General features: G+C 34.8%; 3 protein-coding genes across 3 annotated transcripts in view; 2 read left to right on the top strand and 1 right to left on the bottom strand.

Annotated features, from left to right (window-relative positions):
• The window catches only part of LOC149541950 (dicarboxylate transporter 2.1, chloroplastic-like), a 57,444-nt gene that overhangs the window by 24,097 nt on the left and 14,906 nt on the right, over positions 1–18,441 (bottom strand). Inside the window, exon 2 of the mRNA XM_089797000.1 lies at positions 4,073–4,182. Within this exon, the coding sequence (XP_089653126.1) occupies positions 4,073–4,182 (110 nt within the window). The remainder of the gene's footprint in view (positions 1–4,072; positions 4,183–18,441) is intronic.
• LOC149541953 (uncharacterized) lies at positions 7,980–10,572 on the top strand. The gene is made up of 5 exons (XM_089796503.1): positions 7,980–9,513; positions 9,653–9,885; positions 10,001–10,153; positions 10,302–10,525; positions 10,567–10,572. The coding sequence occupies exons 1-5, from the start codon at positions 8,840–8,842 to the stop codon at positions 10,570–10,572; spliced, it is 1,290 nt and encodes a 429-aa protein (XP_089652629.1). The 5' UTR covers positions 7,980–8,839.
• Positions 10,552–12,156, top strand: LOC149541952 (uncharacterized). The gene is made up of 3 exons (XM_089796999.1): positions 10,552–10,702; positions 10,840–11,245; positions 11,380–12,156. The coding sequence occupies exons 1-3, from the start codon at positions 10,583–10,585 to the stop codon at positions 11,958–11,960; spliced, it is 1,107 nt and encodes a 368-aa protein (XP_089653125.1). The 5' UTR covers positions 10,552–10,582; the 3' UTR covers positions 11,961–12,156.

Here is an 18,441-nt window from a genome sequence, read left to right as displayed (position 1 = left end):
TTTGCCTCTTATTTGCTTCCCATAAGCAATGTGGAATAAAAGATTTACCCCCTTACCAATTTCCACATTAAATTCTATTAATTAATAAAATATTGTCATAATGGAGAAATCGATCCATGCTAGGATACTTAAATTTGACTAAGTCCACAACTTCTATGGGCCTAGATTCATGTCCAGACTCCAACTCCATCTATGCAAGATGTGGAAAACTGATTAAAGCTTGGATAGAATCCGCTTTACATTTAGAAAAAAATTGATCTCACTTTGCCATCACAAGGAGAAAAATCGTCCCTAGTATGAAGTCTATGAACATCCTTGGTACGCAGAAAAAAATTGTGATTTACCTCCAAATAGGAAATTCGACCCTAGTTAGGATAATTCTTATACTTCAAATAACTTCCACATTTCATACTCCCCTTGAGGGGAAAAAACGCCCATGTCCAGACATTTTTCACACTTCAAAATAATTCCATCATTCCTTATTCACCCGAAGGGAAAAACAACCTTGGTTTGATCAAATTCGATACTTAAAATAATTTGGAATACATAGTTTCCACTAGACAACTTCCAGACTTGGAAAAATTATCATGATCCACACTGTCTTGGGGAAAAAATGACACTTGTCTAGACAATTCTTAGACCTAGAAAAAATTTCATGTTCCCAGCCTCCTCCAAGGGAAAAGCGACCCTAGTCTAGACAACTTCCAAACTTAGAAAAGTTTCAAGCTTGCCCTTGGGGGAAATTTGCCCCTAATCTGGCTTTTTCAAACACTCAAATAAAATTCAAGCAAAAATCATCCAAAGTGGTGGATAATTCATGGTATGCATGGACTTTGACCTCCAACACTTGGAATTTTTTAAGCAAAGCCAATTAATGAAGGGAAATTCATGTTGAGTCCGGATTTTGATCAAAATAGGTAAGGGAATTGAATGTTAAGTCCAGATTTTAATCAAAATAAGAAGGGAGTTTAATGGTACATCAAAATATGAAGGGAAATTCATTTTAAGCCCAGATTTTGATCAAAATATGAAGGGAAATTCATGTTAAGCCCAAATTTTGATCAAAATATGAAGGGAATTCACAATATAATTTTGACTTTGATCAAAAAATGAAGGGAAATTCATGTATAGTCTGGATTTTGATCAAGATATGAAGAGAAATTCATGTATAGTCAGGATTTTGATCAAAATATAAAAAGAAAATTCAAGAATAGTCAGGATTTTGATCACAATATGAAGTAAAATCCATGTATAGTCCGGATTTTGTGTATTTTTATAAAGAGATATTGATTTTCCTTAGGATTTTGGCCATTTTGAACGTGAAAAAACTTTTTTTTTAAGGATTTAAGGCCCTTATGCATGGAATATGCCTTTATAGCTAATTGACTAGTACACTTGGGATAGACATTCAACCCACTATAACATGACCCTAACAAACTTTGATTTTAATGTTCCCATTTTAAAATCACAACTTTACCACTTGATTTATCTATCACCCCTCAGTCTTTTAAAGTTCTAAATTGGTCAACACGATGCCAAAATTTGCAAAAAGAGGGAGTCCCAATTTGCAATAGGGTAATGGTGTGAAAACCTCACAACAAGACCCTGGGTGGATGTCCATATAACTTGCTATTGGGGCCAAGACGGCCAAAGTTCTACTTTTGGGCTTACTATGGAATGGCTTCAAGCAAACCTATCATGCTTTTTCTCTAACCCTATGTGTGTGTGTGTGTGTGTGTGTCTTATGTTAAGAGTGCAGGAGAGATACTTTACTTTGTAAGATGTAACTCTAACCATAATTTGTTACCATTGTGATTCTAGGGCAAATTTGAGGGAAAATTAAGAGGACATTACAAGAGTGGAAGAGTGTTTAGGAAATTGTTATTCCAAAGCATAAGGCAAGCAGTTTACAAGAGATATTGAATGAAAGAAGGATATGTGAATGTTCAAAATTTGGGAGCTCTTCAGCTAGAATTGATTATATTGTGGTGGAAATATGCAAGGAAAAAACTGAGCTCCCAATTCATTTATGCAAGAACAAAGTTTTCCCCCCCGAAAGCTAGAGTTTTCTCTTGGGCTGGAGCTCTTTGTGCTAACTCGCAAAAAACAATCCTTACTGCAGACAAGTTTCTGAAGCTATGCTGCTCTTTACCCTCTTGCTACTTGTTATGCAACTATAATGAGGAAACTAAAGATCACCTTTTACTGTGCCATCATTTTGCTCAAGAGTGTTGGCAATGGCCCGATACCGAGTTGAGGTGGAAAAGTGCCTTGACCAATGACATCTTTAGTCTCTTTATGGCCTGCTTTAATGAATCAATCCCCTTTCTTGTTTGTGGATCATCAGGTCCTCTATTTCGATATGAGAAATGTGGAAGAAATGAAAACAAAGAGATGTCTGAGCTTTACAGAACAAAATCGAGACAGCCATTATCGAGGTGGTCAATAATCATACATGATGAATGACCAATAAAGGAAAAACATTTTTAAAATAGGACAATTTGGTGACCAGAAGATGGAACGGCCTCATTAGTGTCCCCTATTAATGGGGTTTTGAGAAATAAATTTCAAAAAAGGAGAGAGACAGGAAGAAAAATGTCTACTCAATTGGTAGACACAGACTGAACTTTGGTGATACTTCTAATGGCAATCCCGGTAAGTCAGGTGATTGTTTTACCGTTGTAAATTCAGAAGGGCCTTTGGATTGTGAGGCTTCAAAAAGGCTCAAGGTTGGACCCGTATGAAGCCAAATTTTCAAGCGCTTATTATTGGGTCGTAGCTATATAAAAAGTTTGGCCTCAAAAAATTGATATAGAAGGAGACTTCTATTATTATCAATGTGGTAAGATTGAATTTTTCTCTTGTTGGAAGAATAAAAATCTCCTTGCACCGGTGTCATCCCTGCTGCAAATGTTGAAAGAATATATTATCAAGCACATTTATAGAAAGATAAACATGAAAGCAAGTATACTTCTCAGTCTGGCAATTTATAGTGAAAAAGAGCTGACAATGGACATGGAGGCAAGTATGTGGTCTGTGCTAAAAATAATCCTCAAAGCCCCTGGATGTAAGGCAATTATTAAGAAGTATGGCCAAGTTTATATTTTAAGGGCTTCAGATTTTGCCTGCAACTCAATTTGAAAGTCACATTCATTGTTGTTAACTCACAAGATGTGTTAGACTGATATTTTGAGATGCAGCAATCTCTTGTGCATCTATGGCAATGATGATTTTATCCAGTCTACCTGATTTTAGAAAAGATGGATCTCTATTTCGGTTTCTTTTGGTATTTCAGAATGGACACTCCAATTAGACTAGTTTGTGGGATGCCCCAAATGTCTTTCTTTGGAAAAATTTGGACGCAAACGTTGAGATGTGGGTGGTTATGATTTGTTGTTTAGGGCATCTTGGGGAATGGAATTCATGGAAGCCAATCACAAATACAGAGAAAATTCAAATATCTCAGCCATATTTGTGGTTGTATTACTAGACATCGGCAAATCCAAAAAATTTATTAGGATTGTGAATTCTTCTCTCTACAGAATCAATCTGTTGGTGGTTTGGAGGGTATTCTGGAGGAAAATCTTGGAAGAGGAATTCCAATCTCCAAAGACATTGTTAATTTGCAAAACAGGTTCGATATGTTGGTGTGGCTGCCATTTATCTCCAGCAATCAATTGCAAGAGGCACAAAGGAGAAGGAAAGCCTCAAAGGGGTTGAGATTTCAAAAGTAGGCAATGGGGATTGCAGCTACGAGAGACATTGCTTGTCTCAACTCTCTCATCTTGAACAAAGCCGATGGTCAAGGTGATTTACATATGTGAAATGAATTTTCTATTTATAGGTTAAATATTACGATATTACTGGTGGTCTTCTATATGCTGACACTTACGAAATTAAGATATTATGAAATTTGATTATAAATATATGTGAGAGAAACTCCCACAGTTGTAGTCTGTCTGTCAAAGAAATATATAAGCAATTGAAAAAATTTCTATGAATATGGTTTAAAATCGAAGGCAACTCTGAGCTTCTTTCTCGAAACTTTTCAAAAAGGTCTTAAAATGTGTACCTGAAACTGCGACTGAACTAGATATGCTCCCAGTTTTTTCGACGATTTATCATTTGGCAAGCTACCAGATGACAGTGACAAAGATTTGATGATTGGCAAAAACACTCCACCTGCACCAGGTCACATCAAGGAATGAATGTTTTTAATACTTTTAATTTGTTCATAGATATTTCCAATTAATAATCAGGACATATACTTAGTGTAGACTGATTCTAGAGATTATAAGAAATAGATGCATATTTTGCAAAAACTAATAACATTTACGATTTACATTTAGATTTAGTTAAAAAAAAATTTCAAAATTCTGATTGATTATTTTCAAAACATTGCAAATATAACAAATACATTTTGAAAAAATTCTAGACAATATCAGCATCCACTGTTTATTAAAATCTTTTCAAACTACTCCACAACTTGACTCTTTGGGAGCTGTAAGGCATTGAGTACTCAAATGATTTCAAGGTGTTTTTGATGGTCTGATGCAGAATGTAATAAACAGAGACATGTAGTTGAGTGATACTGATCTCGGTGCTGTCTTCCCAAGTCTTGGGGAGGTTTAGGTCTTAAAACATTGAGATTAGGGTATCACTCGAGCACCTAAATGTATTTATAAAGATTGAGGGCAATGAGCCCTGGAAGCTTCTGCTTAAGAAATAATATATCCATGCCCAGAGAAGCACAAAATGAAAAGCACTTCATCGTCGCAACTTCTTGTTCAATAAGTTCACTATAAAATCATTTGATGCTAATGTCCTCAACAGCATCTGGAGGATGGAAAGAGAGCATTAAGCATCTCTTGAGTGTTCATGATGCATTTTCTGGTCTGATGGGGCTTTCATTGATCATAGATTTATTTGGTGGAAGTTTGAAAGAATAACCCTCTTATACTGACTCAAGGGTGCTCTCTAAACAGTGAATTTCAAAGATTTTGTGTTAATTGTGCGTTGAGATATGAATCACACAGGTAGAACCGGCTGGGTAATTCTTAATTTCTTCTTGTGCCTAGCTGAAGCAGACAGCTTGATCTCTCCAAATCTTAGCCCTTAATCATATTGCCTAATTAAGTAAAACAGCTCTCTTGTACTGAAGGCATTAGCACAAGGACAGTATTAAATACGCATTGAAGGCATTGTTGAGTTTTCTAGATCTGCTGCAAATGTAATGGCATTGCCTGTCGAAGTATATGTTTTCCATATGCAACATCCTCTCATTTATATTGAGCATAGGTTATTGAATAGACATGTCTATTCAATAATCAAATAATTAATTTATATAAACTTAGTTATTGTTATATATAGATATATATCTATATATAAATATATTTCTCACATATAATAAGTTTACATCTCACATAGAATTATATCTCATATATAATGACATGTATATCCATAGAGTTATCCGACAAAAGCTACCAAACATTAACACTCCATCTTAGCAAGGGAGGATAAACACAAGACAAATATTACACCATTGGTAATATTAAGGATATCTTAGAAGTTTTCCACCATTTAATATAGCATACGATATCAAGTGTACTGATCGCCAGAATATCAACATATGATATTCATCAATTTCTCAAACTAGGGTACGATATCACATTTAATATCAAGAGTCTTGATCTCCCAAAATATCGACATCCGATATTCATCAAGTACTCAAAAAACAAGGTTTGATATCAAGAGTATTGGTCTCCCAAAATATCAATGATATTCACCACTTACTCAAAACGTTTAGATATCACATTTGTTATCAAAAGTATTGGCCTCCCAGAATATCAATGACATTCACCACTTACTCAAAACGTTTAGATATCACATTTGATATCAAGAGTATTGGCCTCCCAGAATATCAATGCTATTCACCAAGTACTCTAAGAGTAATGGCCTCCTAGAATGTTGAGATACAAGACATTCACCATTTACTCAATTTATTTTATCTCATAATACAAGTTTATTGTAAAATCGTCATTTTACAACAACTTCTCCAAATACAAGTGATGATCATTTGGAAGTCGTCACTTCCTCATGATGTATACAGGTGATAGGCCCATATAAAAGTCACATGGTCACAGTCCTCTTGACCGTGACAACTTATAGATCATTATAGAAACCATCTCAGCATGGTTTACTCCCTCTGAATCTTAATCTTCCTCTTTTTTCTGCAAGAACATTCTCAGAGGAAAAGATCAAGGCAAATAGCTCATATAGAGATATAAAATAAGAATGATAACATTAGTTTGATGTTTAGTAATTTAACTCATGCATATTACTAACAACAACATAAATGATTATAACATAACTCTTTATTTTATATTAAGATAACACAATACTTAATTTTATTCATAATATAATACTTATTAATAATCAATTCATTTGATATCACATATCAAATATATATCTATATATATATATATATATATATATATATATATATATATATATATATATATATATATATATATATTATGAATCAATTCATAACATACAACATATAGTATGAATTGATTGAATTTTAACATTAGAATAAAACATAAAATATATCATACCTTCACCAAGAATTTATTTGGTACTTTTCCTCTTTCCATTCAACTGTATTATTTAGAGAATTAATTTAATATCTATTATTCCCATTTTAGGTCATCTAAAGCTGTACGGACACAGTGAGGTGTTGCATGCCTAAAATTTCATCCAAGAACGATCCCCTTCTTCACTTTTCTTTGTAAGATATCAAAGAACTCATCAATCGCCTGGCTGGTGGTTCCATTGGCTTTTGTATTTGTCTCTTCAACGAAAAGTTTTTCATATGTGTATGATATTCTCTCATGCAAAAAGTATCTTCCTAATCTTCAACCTCTTGGGGAACAAGAATGTCTGATGTGGAATTCTTCCAAAAGAATTTCCCATCTGGTGTAGATCTTGCAAGCCGAACGAAGATCCCATTTGAAGCTGTACAAATTCACATACATCAAATTTCTAGATTTTTTTTGGAGATCTTGGAGTACCTTTTTGTCGACCTATTGCGGTGAATTGTAAGACCAAAGGAAGCATTTCTTTTTATAATCAAATTCGTACATAACTAGAGTAAAATATTAAAACTCATGCTTCTAGCAAAATATTAAAACTTATGCTTACGAGGGATACATCGAATATTTTAAGACCAAATCACATTCAGACTCGTATAAGTTCACAAAGTTTAACAACTGAAACAGGAAGGCATTCCTCCCTCAATTTCACATTTTGAATTAATATAACTTGATTGACTAGGCGTATTAAAATAGCCATGTTTGTGTCTTCATTGTAATATGAAATTATCTTCGCTTTCACCCATTTACTTTGTATTGCTGGTCTAAATTTTGAGCAGATTGGTGAACATCACTATTAAATTTTCCATATCAACTTCTCTAATCTAAATCATTCAAATATGACACTTGTTGATGCGTACATTATTCTCCAATAGTTCATTATTTTGTCATTTACTTTCCTTTCATGTGTGATAAATTATTTCAATGACAAATGCCAATAATCATTTCTTACACTTGCAACCTGGCTTTGATACCATGTTGAGTTTTTTGGATCTGCTGCAAATGTAATGGCATTGCATGTTGAGGTATATGTTTTCCATATGCAACATCCTCTCATTTATATTGAGCATAGGTTATTGAATAGACATGTCTATTCAATAATCACATAATTAATTTATATAAACTTAATTTTATATATATATATATATATATATATATATATATATATATATATATATATATATATATATATATATATATATATATATATATATATACACACACACACAGTATGAATTGATTAAATTTTAACATTAGAATAAAACATAAAATATATCATACCTTCACCAAGAATTTATTTGGTACTTTTCCTCTTTCCATTCAACCGTATTACTTAGAGAATTAATTAATATCTATTATTCCCATTTTAGGTCATCTAAAGCTGCATGGACATAGTGAGGTGTTGCATGCTTAAAATTTCATTCAAGAACGATCCCCTTCTTCGCTTTTCTTTGTAAGATATCAAAGAACTCATCGGTCGCCTGGCTGGTGGTTCCATCGGCTTTTGTATTTGTCTCTTCAACGAAAAGTTTTTCATATGTATATGATACATAGTTCCAAAAATCGCCATGAAATCGCCGAAATCGCGATAAGATTCATGGCTCCCGATTTTTTTCGAATCGGAAATCGCTAGTGGCGATTTTTTCGCATGAATCGCCTGAATCGCCAAAATCGGCGATTCATGGAAAAAATCGCCAGAATCGCCATCGGGTATCGCCAGAAATCGGCCGCGGCAGCAAGGATAGAAAGTTCAATTTTTTAAAAAAAACACATGTTTTATTTGCTTTCTAAGTTGACTTTCCTCTTTGTTATAACCCTAAAGAGCCTTCTATTTGCTTAGTATGAGTAGAAGAGAGGAAGAGTGAGAGAAAAGAAGAGAAAAGAGAATCCGTAGGTTTCCAACCGGCAAGAAGGAAGAGCACCAAAGAGATCAGAAGTCCATTTGGGGAGGCCATAAATTGCATTGGGAGCATTAAGGAGTCAATATCAACACTCTTCAACTCATTTGCAAGAGGTAAGTGTTGGTTTTTTTTTTGCATGTTAGTGTAGTATGCATTTTTTGTTAAATTTTTTTAGTGTTCATTTGCAAATCTTGAATGTTTTTTATTTTTAGTTTTACTAAATTGCAAACTAGGGTTTGTTGTTTTGTAGTTTTTGTTTATTAGTTGCAAACTTTGATTTTTTACATGAATTTTTTTATTGCAGCAGCCCTTTGCTTTCATTTTCCAATTTCCACAATGGGTAAAAAAGATGAATGCTGGAAATATAATGAAGAGTTTCCTGGGAGAACCAAATATCAAACAAAATGTATATTTTGCAAAGAAAAAATAAATTCGGGAGGTATCTATAGATTGAAATACCACATTGCTGGCATACCTGGCCATGATGTCACAGTTTGCACTCAACAAACCGCTGAGACAAAACGCTCTTCTTTAGTGGCATTAGAAAAAATTGAACAAGACAAGTTGACTAAGAAAATGCAACTTGAAGGGTTAAGAGGTATTGGCTCCCGTGCTCCCACATCCGCAACCGCATCTACATCTGCAAGTGCATCTGCATCAGCTTCCGCATCCGTAGGTTGTGTTGGGGAGGGTTCTTCTAAGCCTCCTTTTCATCCTAGTGCTAGTGCTCATGTGAGTGTTAGTGGTAGTCGGTCTCATACTGAGACAGAGTCCAACACCAACCTATTGCGGCCTAGAGTGCGGAAAAGCAGAATGGATAGTTACTTTGTGCCCCGCACTACTCCTGGCTCCCAACCCACGCTTGAGGGCATGGGTTTGAACAAGGAGATTCATGATGCTGCCAGAAAAGAGATTTGCAAATTCTGGTACTTTTGCAACATTCCATTTATTGCAGCCAGGTAATTGATTCTTTTTTCTTTGTTATCTTCAAAGTTAAAGTTAAAAGTAAAAGTAAAACTTTAATTATATCTACTTGTTTTATGATTTTAGTTTTTGACATCTAAATTTCTAATCAATATCATTATCTATTTGTGACAGGACTCCTTATTGGCAGAACATGATAGATGCAGTTGCCATTTGTGGTCCGGGGTTTAAAGCCCCAACTGAGGCTGAGTTGAGTGGATACCTCCTGGAGGAAATGGTTGAGGATATGAGGCATGAGCTTGAGGACAACCGAAAGGAGTGGATCAAAAAGGGTTGCACCATCATGACTGATGGTTGGACAGATAGGAGGGGAAGAACACTCCTCAATTTTCTTGTATCCTGTGGAGGTGATTGATCATTCTACTTTCCTACATACATAATTTTGAATCGTGATTGACTATTTCAAATTTTGATTTGTTGATTGCTAATAGTAATTATAATTCGTTGTTTTGTTACTTGTAGGATATACCATGTTCCTCAAATCCATTGATGCTTCTGCTCATGTAAAAAACGCCACATACTTATGTGAGGTTATTGAGGAAGTTATAGCAGAGGTGGGGGAACAACATGTGGTGCAAGTGGTGACGGATAATGCAGCAAGTTATGTTGCTGCAGGTAAACTTTTAACTTTTTAAGTTTTGAAAATAAATTTATTTGAATTTTGAACTTTTTCTAATTCTAACTTAGAATTTCTAAGTTTCCTAAGTTCTAAGTTCTAACATGTTTGAAATTTGAATTTCTAATTATCTTAAAATTGTTGTAGGCAAACTTTTGATGGAGAGGCACCCCACCATATTTTGGTCCCCTTGTGCAGCACACTGCCTTGACCTCATGTTGGAGGAAATTGGCAAACTTGAGTGGGTCAAGTCATGTGTGGAAAGGGCAAAAAACATATGTAAGTTTATTTATAATCATTCATTTGTCCTTAGCACAATGAGGAAGTACACAGGAGACAAAGAGTTAGCTCGTCCAGGGATCACGAGGTTTGCCTCGAATTTCATCACCTTGCAGTCCTTGTTGACATCAAGGGATGATTTGAGGAGCATGTTTGTTGGGCGGGAGTGGATTTCATCTTCCTATGCTACGACCACTACAGGGATAGATGTGGTGGATTGCATATTTGATGATGATGGTTTTTGGAAACCTGCTAGAGAAATACTTAAGGTAATTTTATTGCAATTTAACATTTAATATTTTACAGTTTACTATGCTAATTGTTTAATGATTTAGTTTTACCTTATATTATTGAATTATTCTATGTTTAAGTTTTGACTCAAATTTTTGTTTTACTTTATATGTAGGCCACTGAGCCTCTTGTATCTCTCCTACGAACTGCTGATGGGGAGAAGCCCTCTATGGGCTACATATATGAGGGCATGGATAGGGCCAAGGAGGCCATTAAAGCTCAGTATGCAGGAGTGCAGGAGAAGTATGCCCCTATTTGGGACATCATTGATAGGAGATGGCAGAATCAGCTCCACAGACCCATCCATGCAGCAGCTTACTTTTTGAATTCGGCATTTCATTTCCGTCCTGACTTCAAGGCGGATGAGGAGGTTCTCACCGGATTATATACAATGATCCAGAGGTTGAGTACTGATGAGGATAGCAGTGCTGCAATTATTGAGCTTGATAAGTTCAATAATAAAGAAGGGCCACTTTTCTCTAGCAGGGTAGCCATAGATGCTCGGGAAACAATACAGCCAGGTAAAAATTAAATAATATATTCAATGTTCATGAATCTAGATTCTAAACTTAAAGTTGATTATGTAATTTTAGAGTTAACTTGTAATTTGTAATTTGTAAATGAGACTAATTATTTTTATTTTCCCTTATTTCAGATAGATGGTGGCAAATGTTTGGGGCCACAACCCCAAAACTTCAAAAAATTGCCATTCGTATTCTGAGTCAGCCAAGCAGCGCTTCTGGATGTGAGCGCAGTTGGTCCATGTTCGAGCACATCCACTCGAAGAGGAGAAACAGGTTGACAGTGCAAAGGTTGAATGATCTTGTCTTCGTTCATTACAACCTCCGTCTTAGGATCAGACAGATTTTGGGCACTGACTCCTCTCCGATCATTCTGGAGGAGATTGATCCAGAATCAGAGTGGCTCACAGAGGTTGTAGATCCAGTCTTCACTGAGGAAGACCGTGCGTGGATTGACCAGGTGGATATAGAGGCTGAGGCAGCTAGAGCACGTTCTTCAGGCATTGGTAGACGCACACGTGCACGCACAGACACAGGCCCTAGCGACATTCGTGAGCCCATCTTATATGCGGGAGATATGGCTCGACAGTCCTCTAGGACCTACATTAGACGCCTTGCTACTAGGCAGACTGGATACTCAGAGGCTGAGGCTGAGGCTGTAGCCGAGCTTGAGGATGATGTTGAGGATGATGATGACTATGAGCCTGAGGCTTGAGCTGGAGCCTTGTTTTTATATTTTGTTTACAGATGTTGATACTGAATCATTGATAGACATATGTTTCAAAGTTTCAAACTTTCATGGATCTTCATCTTAGATTCTTACATAAATTTATGATTTGATGTCTTATGGATCATCTTACATACATTCTATGATTTAAATCATTATGATCATTTGATTTCTATTTACTTCAGCTAGCCTACAATTTACATTTTAGAATCTTAGATAACATAGTTACGTATGTGATGGATTTTATGTTTCATGTTTATGTATGTTAAGTTTTAACTTCTATTTGATGATGTTATAGTGTGCTTAAGTTATATTCAATAAAGGGTGCATGAAATAAGTTTTAAATTGTTAAAATCTTTAAATTTAACGGGTTTTTTCAAATTTGCCGATTCATTACCGATTCATTGCCGATTCACGATTCGATTCGACCTTGCCGATTCCGATCCGATTCCGATTCACGTTTCTTTGATATGATATTCTCTCATGCAAAAAGTATCTTCCTAATCTTCAACCTCTTGGTGAACAAGAATGTCTGATGTGGAATTCTTCCAAAAGATTTTCCCATCTAGTGTAGATCTTGCAAGCCGAACGAAGATCCCATTTTGAAGCTGTACAAATTCACATACATCAAATCTCTAGATTTATTTTGGAGATCTTGGAGTGCCTTTTTGTCGACCTATTGCGGTGAATTGTAAGACCAAAGGAAGCATTTCTTTTTATAACCAAATTCGTACATAACCAGAGTAAAATATTAAAACTCATGCTTCTAGGAAAATATAAAAACTTATGCTCACGAGGGATACATCGAATATTTTAGGACCAAATCACATTCTCGTATAAGTTCAAAAAGTTTAACATCTGAAACGAGAAGGCATTCCTCCCTCACATCCACATTTTGAATTAATATAACTTGATTGACTAAGCGTATTACAATAGCCATGTTTGTGTCTTCGTTGTAATATGAAATTATCTTCGCTTTCACCCATTTACTTTGTATTGCTGGTCTAAATTTTGAGCAGATTGGTGAACATCACTATTAAATTTTCCATATCAACTTCTCTAATCTAAATCATTCAAATATGACACTTGTTGATGTGCACATTATTCTCCAATAGTTCATTATTTTGTTATTTTCTTTCCTTTCATGTGTGATAAATTATTTCAATGACAAATGCCAATAATCATTTCTTACACTTGCAACCTGGCTTTGATACCATGTTGAGTTTTCTGGATATATATATATATATATATTTCTCACATATAATAAGTTTACATCTCACATAGAATTATATCTCATATATAATGACATGTATATCCATAGAGTTATCCGACAGAAGCTACCAAACATTAACAGACATTAGCACAAGGACAGTATTATCGGGTTGCTTTCTTTGAGCTATTGACTCCTGTCATACGCACTATTTTTTTTCAAATATTCGGAACATAACATCTGAAGAGTTTAACCACAGCTTCAAACATTTCTTCTCTAACACAGTTTCTTGAGCAAATGGAGTGCATCGTGTGTCCACGAATACAATAGTAGTCTTTGTCTTGTAGAGCCTTGTCTATTGTGAATAATTAAATGTTACCTTTCTATCAGTAATTTCGGCACTACAAAGATGGATTAGAGTAACTTTTATGGTTGCTGAAGATTTTTGGGAAACAACGAAAGATATTAATAGAGGAGAAGTCAAATAATTCAAAACACTACAAAGAAACCTTAATTATTCACAAGGGATATCAATGATGAAACAACTGTCCTAATTAACATGTAACTTGAGCCGATTTGATATTAAGATCATTCTTTGTTCATCTAGGAAGCTTATGAGGGAGGATATGACAGTCGACAACCACATATTTGTGAGGTATAATGACACCATGGGCTAGTTCTTGTGATCTAAAACATACATTAAATGACCCACATAAGAGCGGATTTTCCAGTGAAGTGAGTGTGATCTATACATCAGCAATCGTGATTAGTAACTGAACTATTCCAAGATCTGATTACCACATTCCTTGATTCAAATGCAACCTGGTCTGTGGTCTACTTCTTATACATTTTTCATCTGAGATATAAATTGAGTGCTAGAAGTGAGATTCGATTTGCTTCATAGATCGGTGATCCTCAACAAATCACAATCTCTGAGTTAAGAGCAAAACTAATGTGCCATCCTGAGATACACAATGGAGATATTTATGAGTTGTATTAAAATTGGTCGTATGCAATATGCATCTAGTCACTAAAGTGATGAATCAAGATGGAGTGTGGTCGGGTGGTCCAATATATACTTACCCAAAGAACTCAGTGTTAAGTATGTATAGCATGCTATGTAATCTGAGAAGTATAATTCATACCCCCCAAAATTCATTTCTCCATGATAACCTAAGAGGACCTAAAACTCTGCATGACTAGAATCATAATCATGTATCAATATCCTTGTTAATTGCCATATATTGCTAGAAATCCTAATAATCAACAATGATGTTAAGTGAAAACAATATTAGATGAATCTACAGTCCATATGGAATACCATCAAATAGAAGTAAAAGGGAAGATGAGTGCGTAACTGGAAATTCTAACAATGGAATAAGTGAGAATTTACATTGTAGAGGGGAATAATAATAAATGTTCTATTCCCACTTGAACCATCTTTAGAAAGGAGATGTTCCATTCTCAAATGTCTATGGACCCTCATGTGCAGATAAGTATTCTTATTTTTTTACAGTTATCTACTCATTGTAGTCTCTCTCATATTTGAAATTCTATACATACTAGAAGAGTTATTTTTCTTGATCTTTTCCTTTATGTTTGAGGATGTTCTTGCAGGAAAAGAAGGCTAGTACTTTACACATACTACCAAAATATTGTGCAGACTCAATCTTATGACATTAGCTCAAAAAAAGTTGTGATCTAAAATTCATTAGTCATCTGATGATCAGACTGGATAAAGTGAGGCTCTTGAAGCGAATATTCTTGATGATTGAGATTATGAGTATTCTTCCATTAAGAGGGAGTCTAACACTTCTTCAAAGGCAGCATAAGAGTTCAGAAGGCTGATATTTAGAGGGGGTCTAAAAATACATGTGTGTGACTGCATGATTTTAATGGGCCTACCCATGTATATGTTGAATGTATAGCATCAATCGGAAATTTAATGTCTGATTAGTGCTTAGGATGTTGAATACATACATACATACATATATATATGTTTGCATATCAGGATAAACTTATTATTCAGATGGTTCAATCTGATCTTGATAGTGATCAATCGAAGCTATGATGCCAAGAAATCAAATTGTGTAAACACCACATACGATCTGCACATACTGTAATCATGACTAAGGATCGTGTATGACTTTACAGTCACACCATTTGTAAATATTATTGTGAATATATTACAGTCATCGCCAATGGGAATCGGGCTCCTTCAATATGCCATCAGCGATCATGATTATAGTTAATGGTTTGTTAGTTAAGGTTTGTAAAGGACACCTCATGGAAAGGCATGGCCCTACAGGTCCAAGGGACACGTAGAGTCATGTCTCTACATGAGACTGTCCATTCAAACTCATACATATATTGAGTTATATGGATCGATAGAAACATGTCAATACACTCATATTATTACTAGCAATCTCCATATACATACACTTGCAATAAACAACAACAATATCAGTATCATTCATTGTATAGTTTGAACACAAGAATAATATATCAGGATTTGCATCACATACCTCAGCTACTGTACTATTGCAGAATAGAAGATTTTGTAAGCATCTATATTCACAGTAGTCAGACAATTGAATCAAAGGTTAAACTCTACCACAGATTTTATTCCTTAACATGGTATCAGAGCAAGGTTGGTAGAACAAGCATTAAACTGACTGTGACTGATTCAATATCACTGAAATTTTTCTTTATTCATATATCAACCATGGTAAACAATATACGAGTTGAGGATAGACTGGAAGGCGCCTCTAACTTTGTTTCATAAAAAATTCAAATCACAGCAATACTTCAAGAACTTGAATTGGAGTCATTTATAGAGGAAAACAAGGAATTACTTAAAGATGAATCAGAAATACTAACATGTAAAAGATGAAATAATAAAGCTAAAAAATTAATCATTGATGGAGTTAAAAATCATATTCTTCCATCAATAGCAAAACTAACAATTGCCTATGAAGTGTTCAAAACTATTCAAGATACATTTGAGATAAACAATGCAAGCAGATTGCTTACATTAAAACAACAACTCCTAAACATCAAAATTGGACAAAGGAGACACTATCACATCCTACTTCTCCAAAATCTCTGAATTAAGAGATCAACTCTCAACCATTGGAAACAATGTTGAAGATGTCGAATTATCCTTAATAGCCCTTAGAGGACTACCAATATCATGGGAATCCTTTATTCAATGTATCAATTGTCCCTCTATACCCAAATTTAATCAACTCAAAAATGAATGTACTCAAGAGGAGGAACAACTAATCTCAAGATGTATCATCTATAATGAAGAGGAAGAGATTCAAGCATTACATGCAAAATCTAGCAATAAGAAGGAAAATTTCAAAAGAAAGAGAGGAAAGAAAAACTATAAGAAAAGAGATCTATCAAAAGTCCAATGTTGTAAATGTGATAAATTTGGACACACTCATATGTATTGTCCAGAAAGGAAGAAAAATCATGCCAACATAACTAAAGTGAAGGATGCAGAAGACAAGAATGAAAAATATTCACTATTCTACCTTGCTTTATCTAGTGAATTAAACACCAATAAAAATGCTCCAATAATCGACAATGAAGCCTCTAGACATATAATCGGATTTAGAGATAAATTTGAGACTCTTGATGAATATTCAACTAAAGAAGTGACAATATGCAACAACTCCACTTATCCTGTGAAAGCTATTGGGACCTGTTCAATACAACTAAGTACCGGAGTTAACTTACATCTAAAAAATGGCCTATTTGTTCGAGGAATCAAAAGAAACCTTATCTCTATATCCAGTCTAGCAGATCAAGGATATCGGATTGCTTTTCGAGAAAATAAAGTTCTACGTTGGTCGAAAAATTCAAACATTAAAAATGTTATTTCTATTGGAGTTAGGGAAGGAAGCCTATACAAACTTTTTAACTTCAGAAATCTAGCCCTAAATCATGAAATTGGGAAGACAAATGAGATTTGGCATAGAAGACTAGGGCATCTAAATTTTAGAGTGTTACCCTCTACAGAGAAAATTGTAAAAGGCTTACCTAACCTTAAACTTGAGCATGAAGGAATATGTAAAGGGTGTGCATTAGGAAAGAAACCCAAAACCCCTTTTCATCCTAGTGAACATAAATCTAAAAACATCCATGAACTCATTCATACTGATCTATGTCAGCCCATGTCAATACCTTCATTAGGAGGATATTCACACTACATCATCTTTGTGGATAACTATTCTAGGAAAGTTTGGATATATTTCCTCAATTGAAAGAATCAAATGAGGTTCTATACAAATTTAAAGGAGGTAATTTCCATAGCAAGTCAAATTGTGATATTGCTGTTAGGATGGGTGACCTCCCGAGAAGTCCCAGTGCTTCATCCCTGTGAGCATCACCTAGATCCAATGAGTGCTAAGTGTTCCATTTATTCTCATGACAGATGGATTCATGTTGAATCACTACTCATGAAACATGGGTCAATGAGTTTGACACAAAAATCACACAATTAACTCTTGATAGCAATATCATAATGTGACTTGCTATGGAAATTATCTCCCACTTATCAATTGATGAGCTTAAGGGGCTTTCTAATGAATGGTTCATAAGGCACAACACTTGGTGAAGGTTTTGCAAATGGGGTTGCAAGCTTTGGGTTTAACCATGGAGGAAACTCCGTAGTTAAGCGCGCTCAGGCTGGAGTAGTACTGGGATGGGTGACCTCCCGGGAAGTCACGGTGCTTCACCCCTGTGAGCATCACCTAGATCCAATGAGTGCTAAGTGTTCCATTTATTCTCATGAGAGATGGATTCATGTTGAATCACTACTCATGAAACAGGGTCAATGAGTTTGACTCAAAAATCACACAGTTAAATCATGATAGCAATGTCACAAATTTAAAGAATTCAAAGCTTTAGTCGAAAACCAAACTGGGAAGAATATCAAAATTTTAAGCTCTAATAATAAAGGAGAATATATCTCTTAGAACTTTACAAAATTTTGTATATCTGTTGAAATTAAGAGGGAGTATATTGTACCATATAATCTTCAACAGAATGGAGTAGTAGAAAGAAAAAATAGAACTATCATTGAAGCAACTAAAGTAATGATGCACAACCAAAATCTGCATACATCATTCTGGGCTAAAGCATCTAATACTATTGTATATATTCAAAACAGATGTCCTCATGCAATTCTAGAAAACATAACCCTTGAAGAGGTCTTCTCAAGCAACAAACTTGATCCAAGTCATTTAC

Source organism: Cupressus sempervirens, chromosome 8 (genome assembly GCF_028749045.1).
Source record: "Cupressus sempervirens isolate cs-2001-9-10 chromosome 8, ASM2874904v1, whole genome shotgun sequence".
NCBI lineage: Eukaryota > Viridiplantae > Streptophyta > Pinopsida > Cupressales > Cupressaceae > Cupressus > Cupressus sempervirens.
The sequence above is the reverse complement of the archived record's forward strand: the minus strand, read 5'-3'. Positions and strand labels throughout refer to the sequence as shown.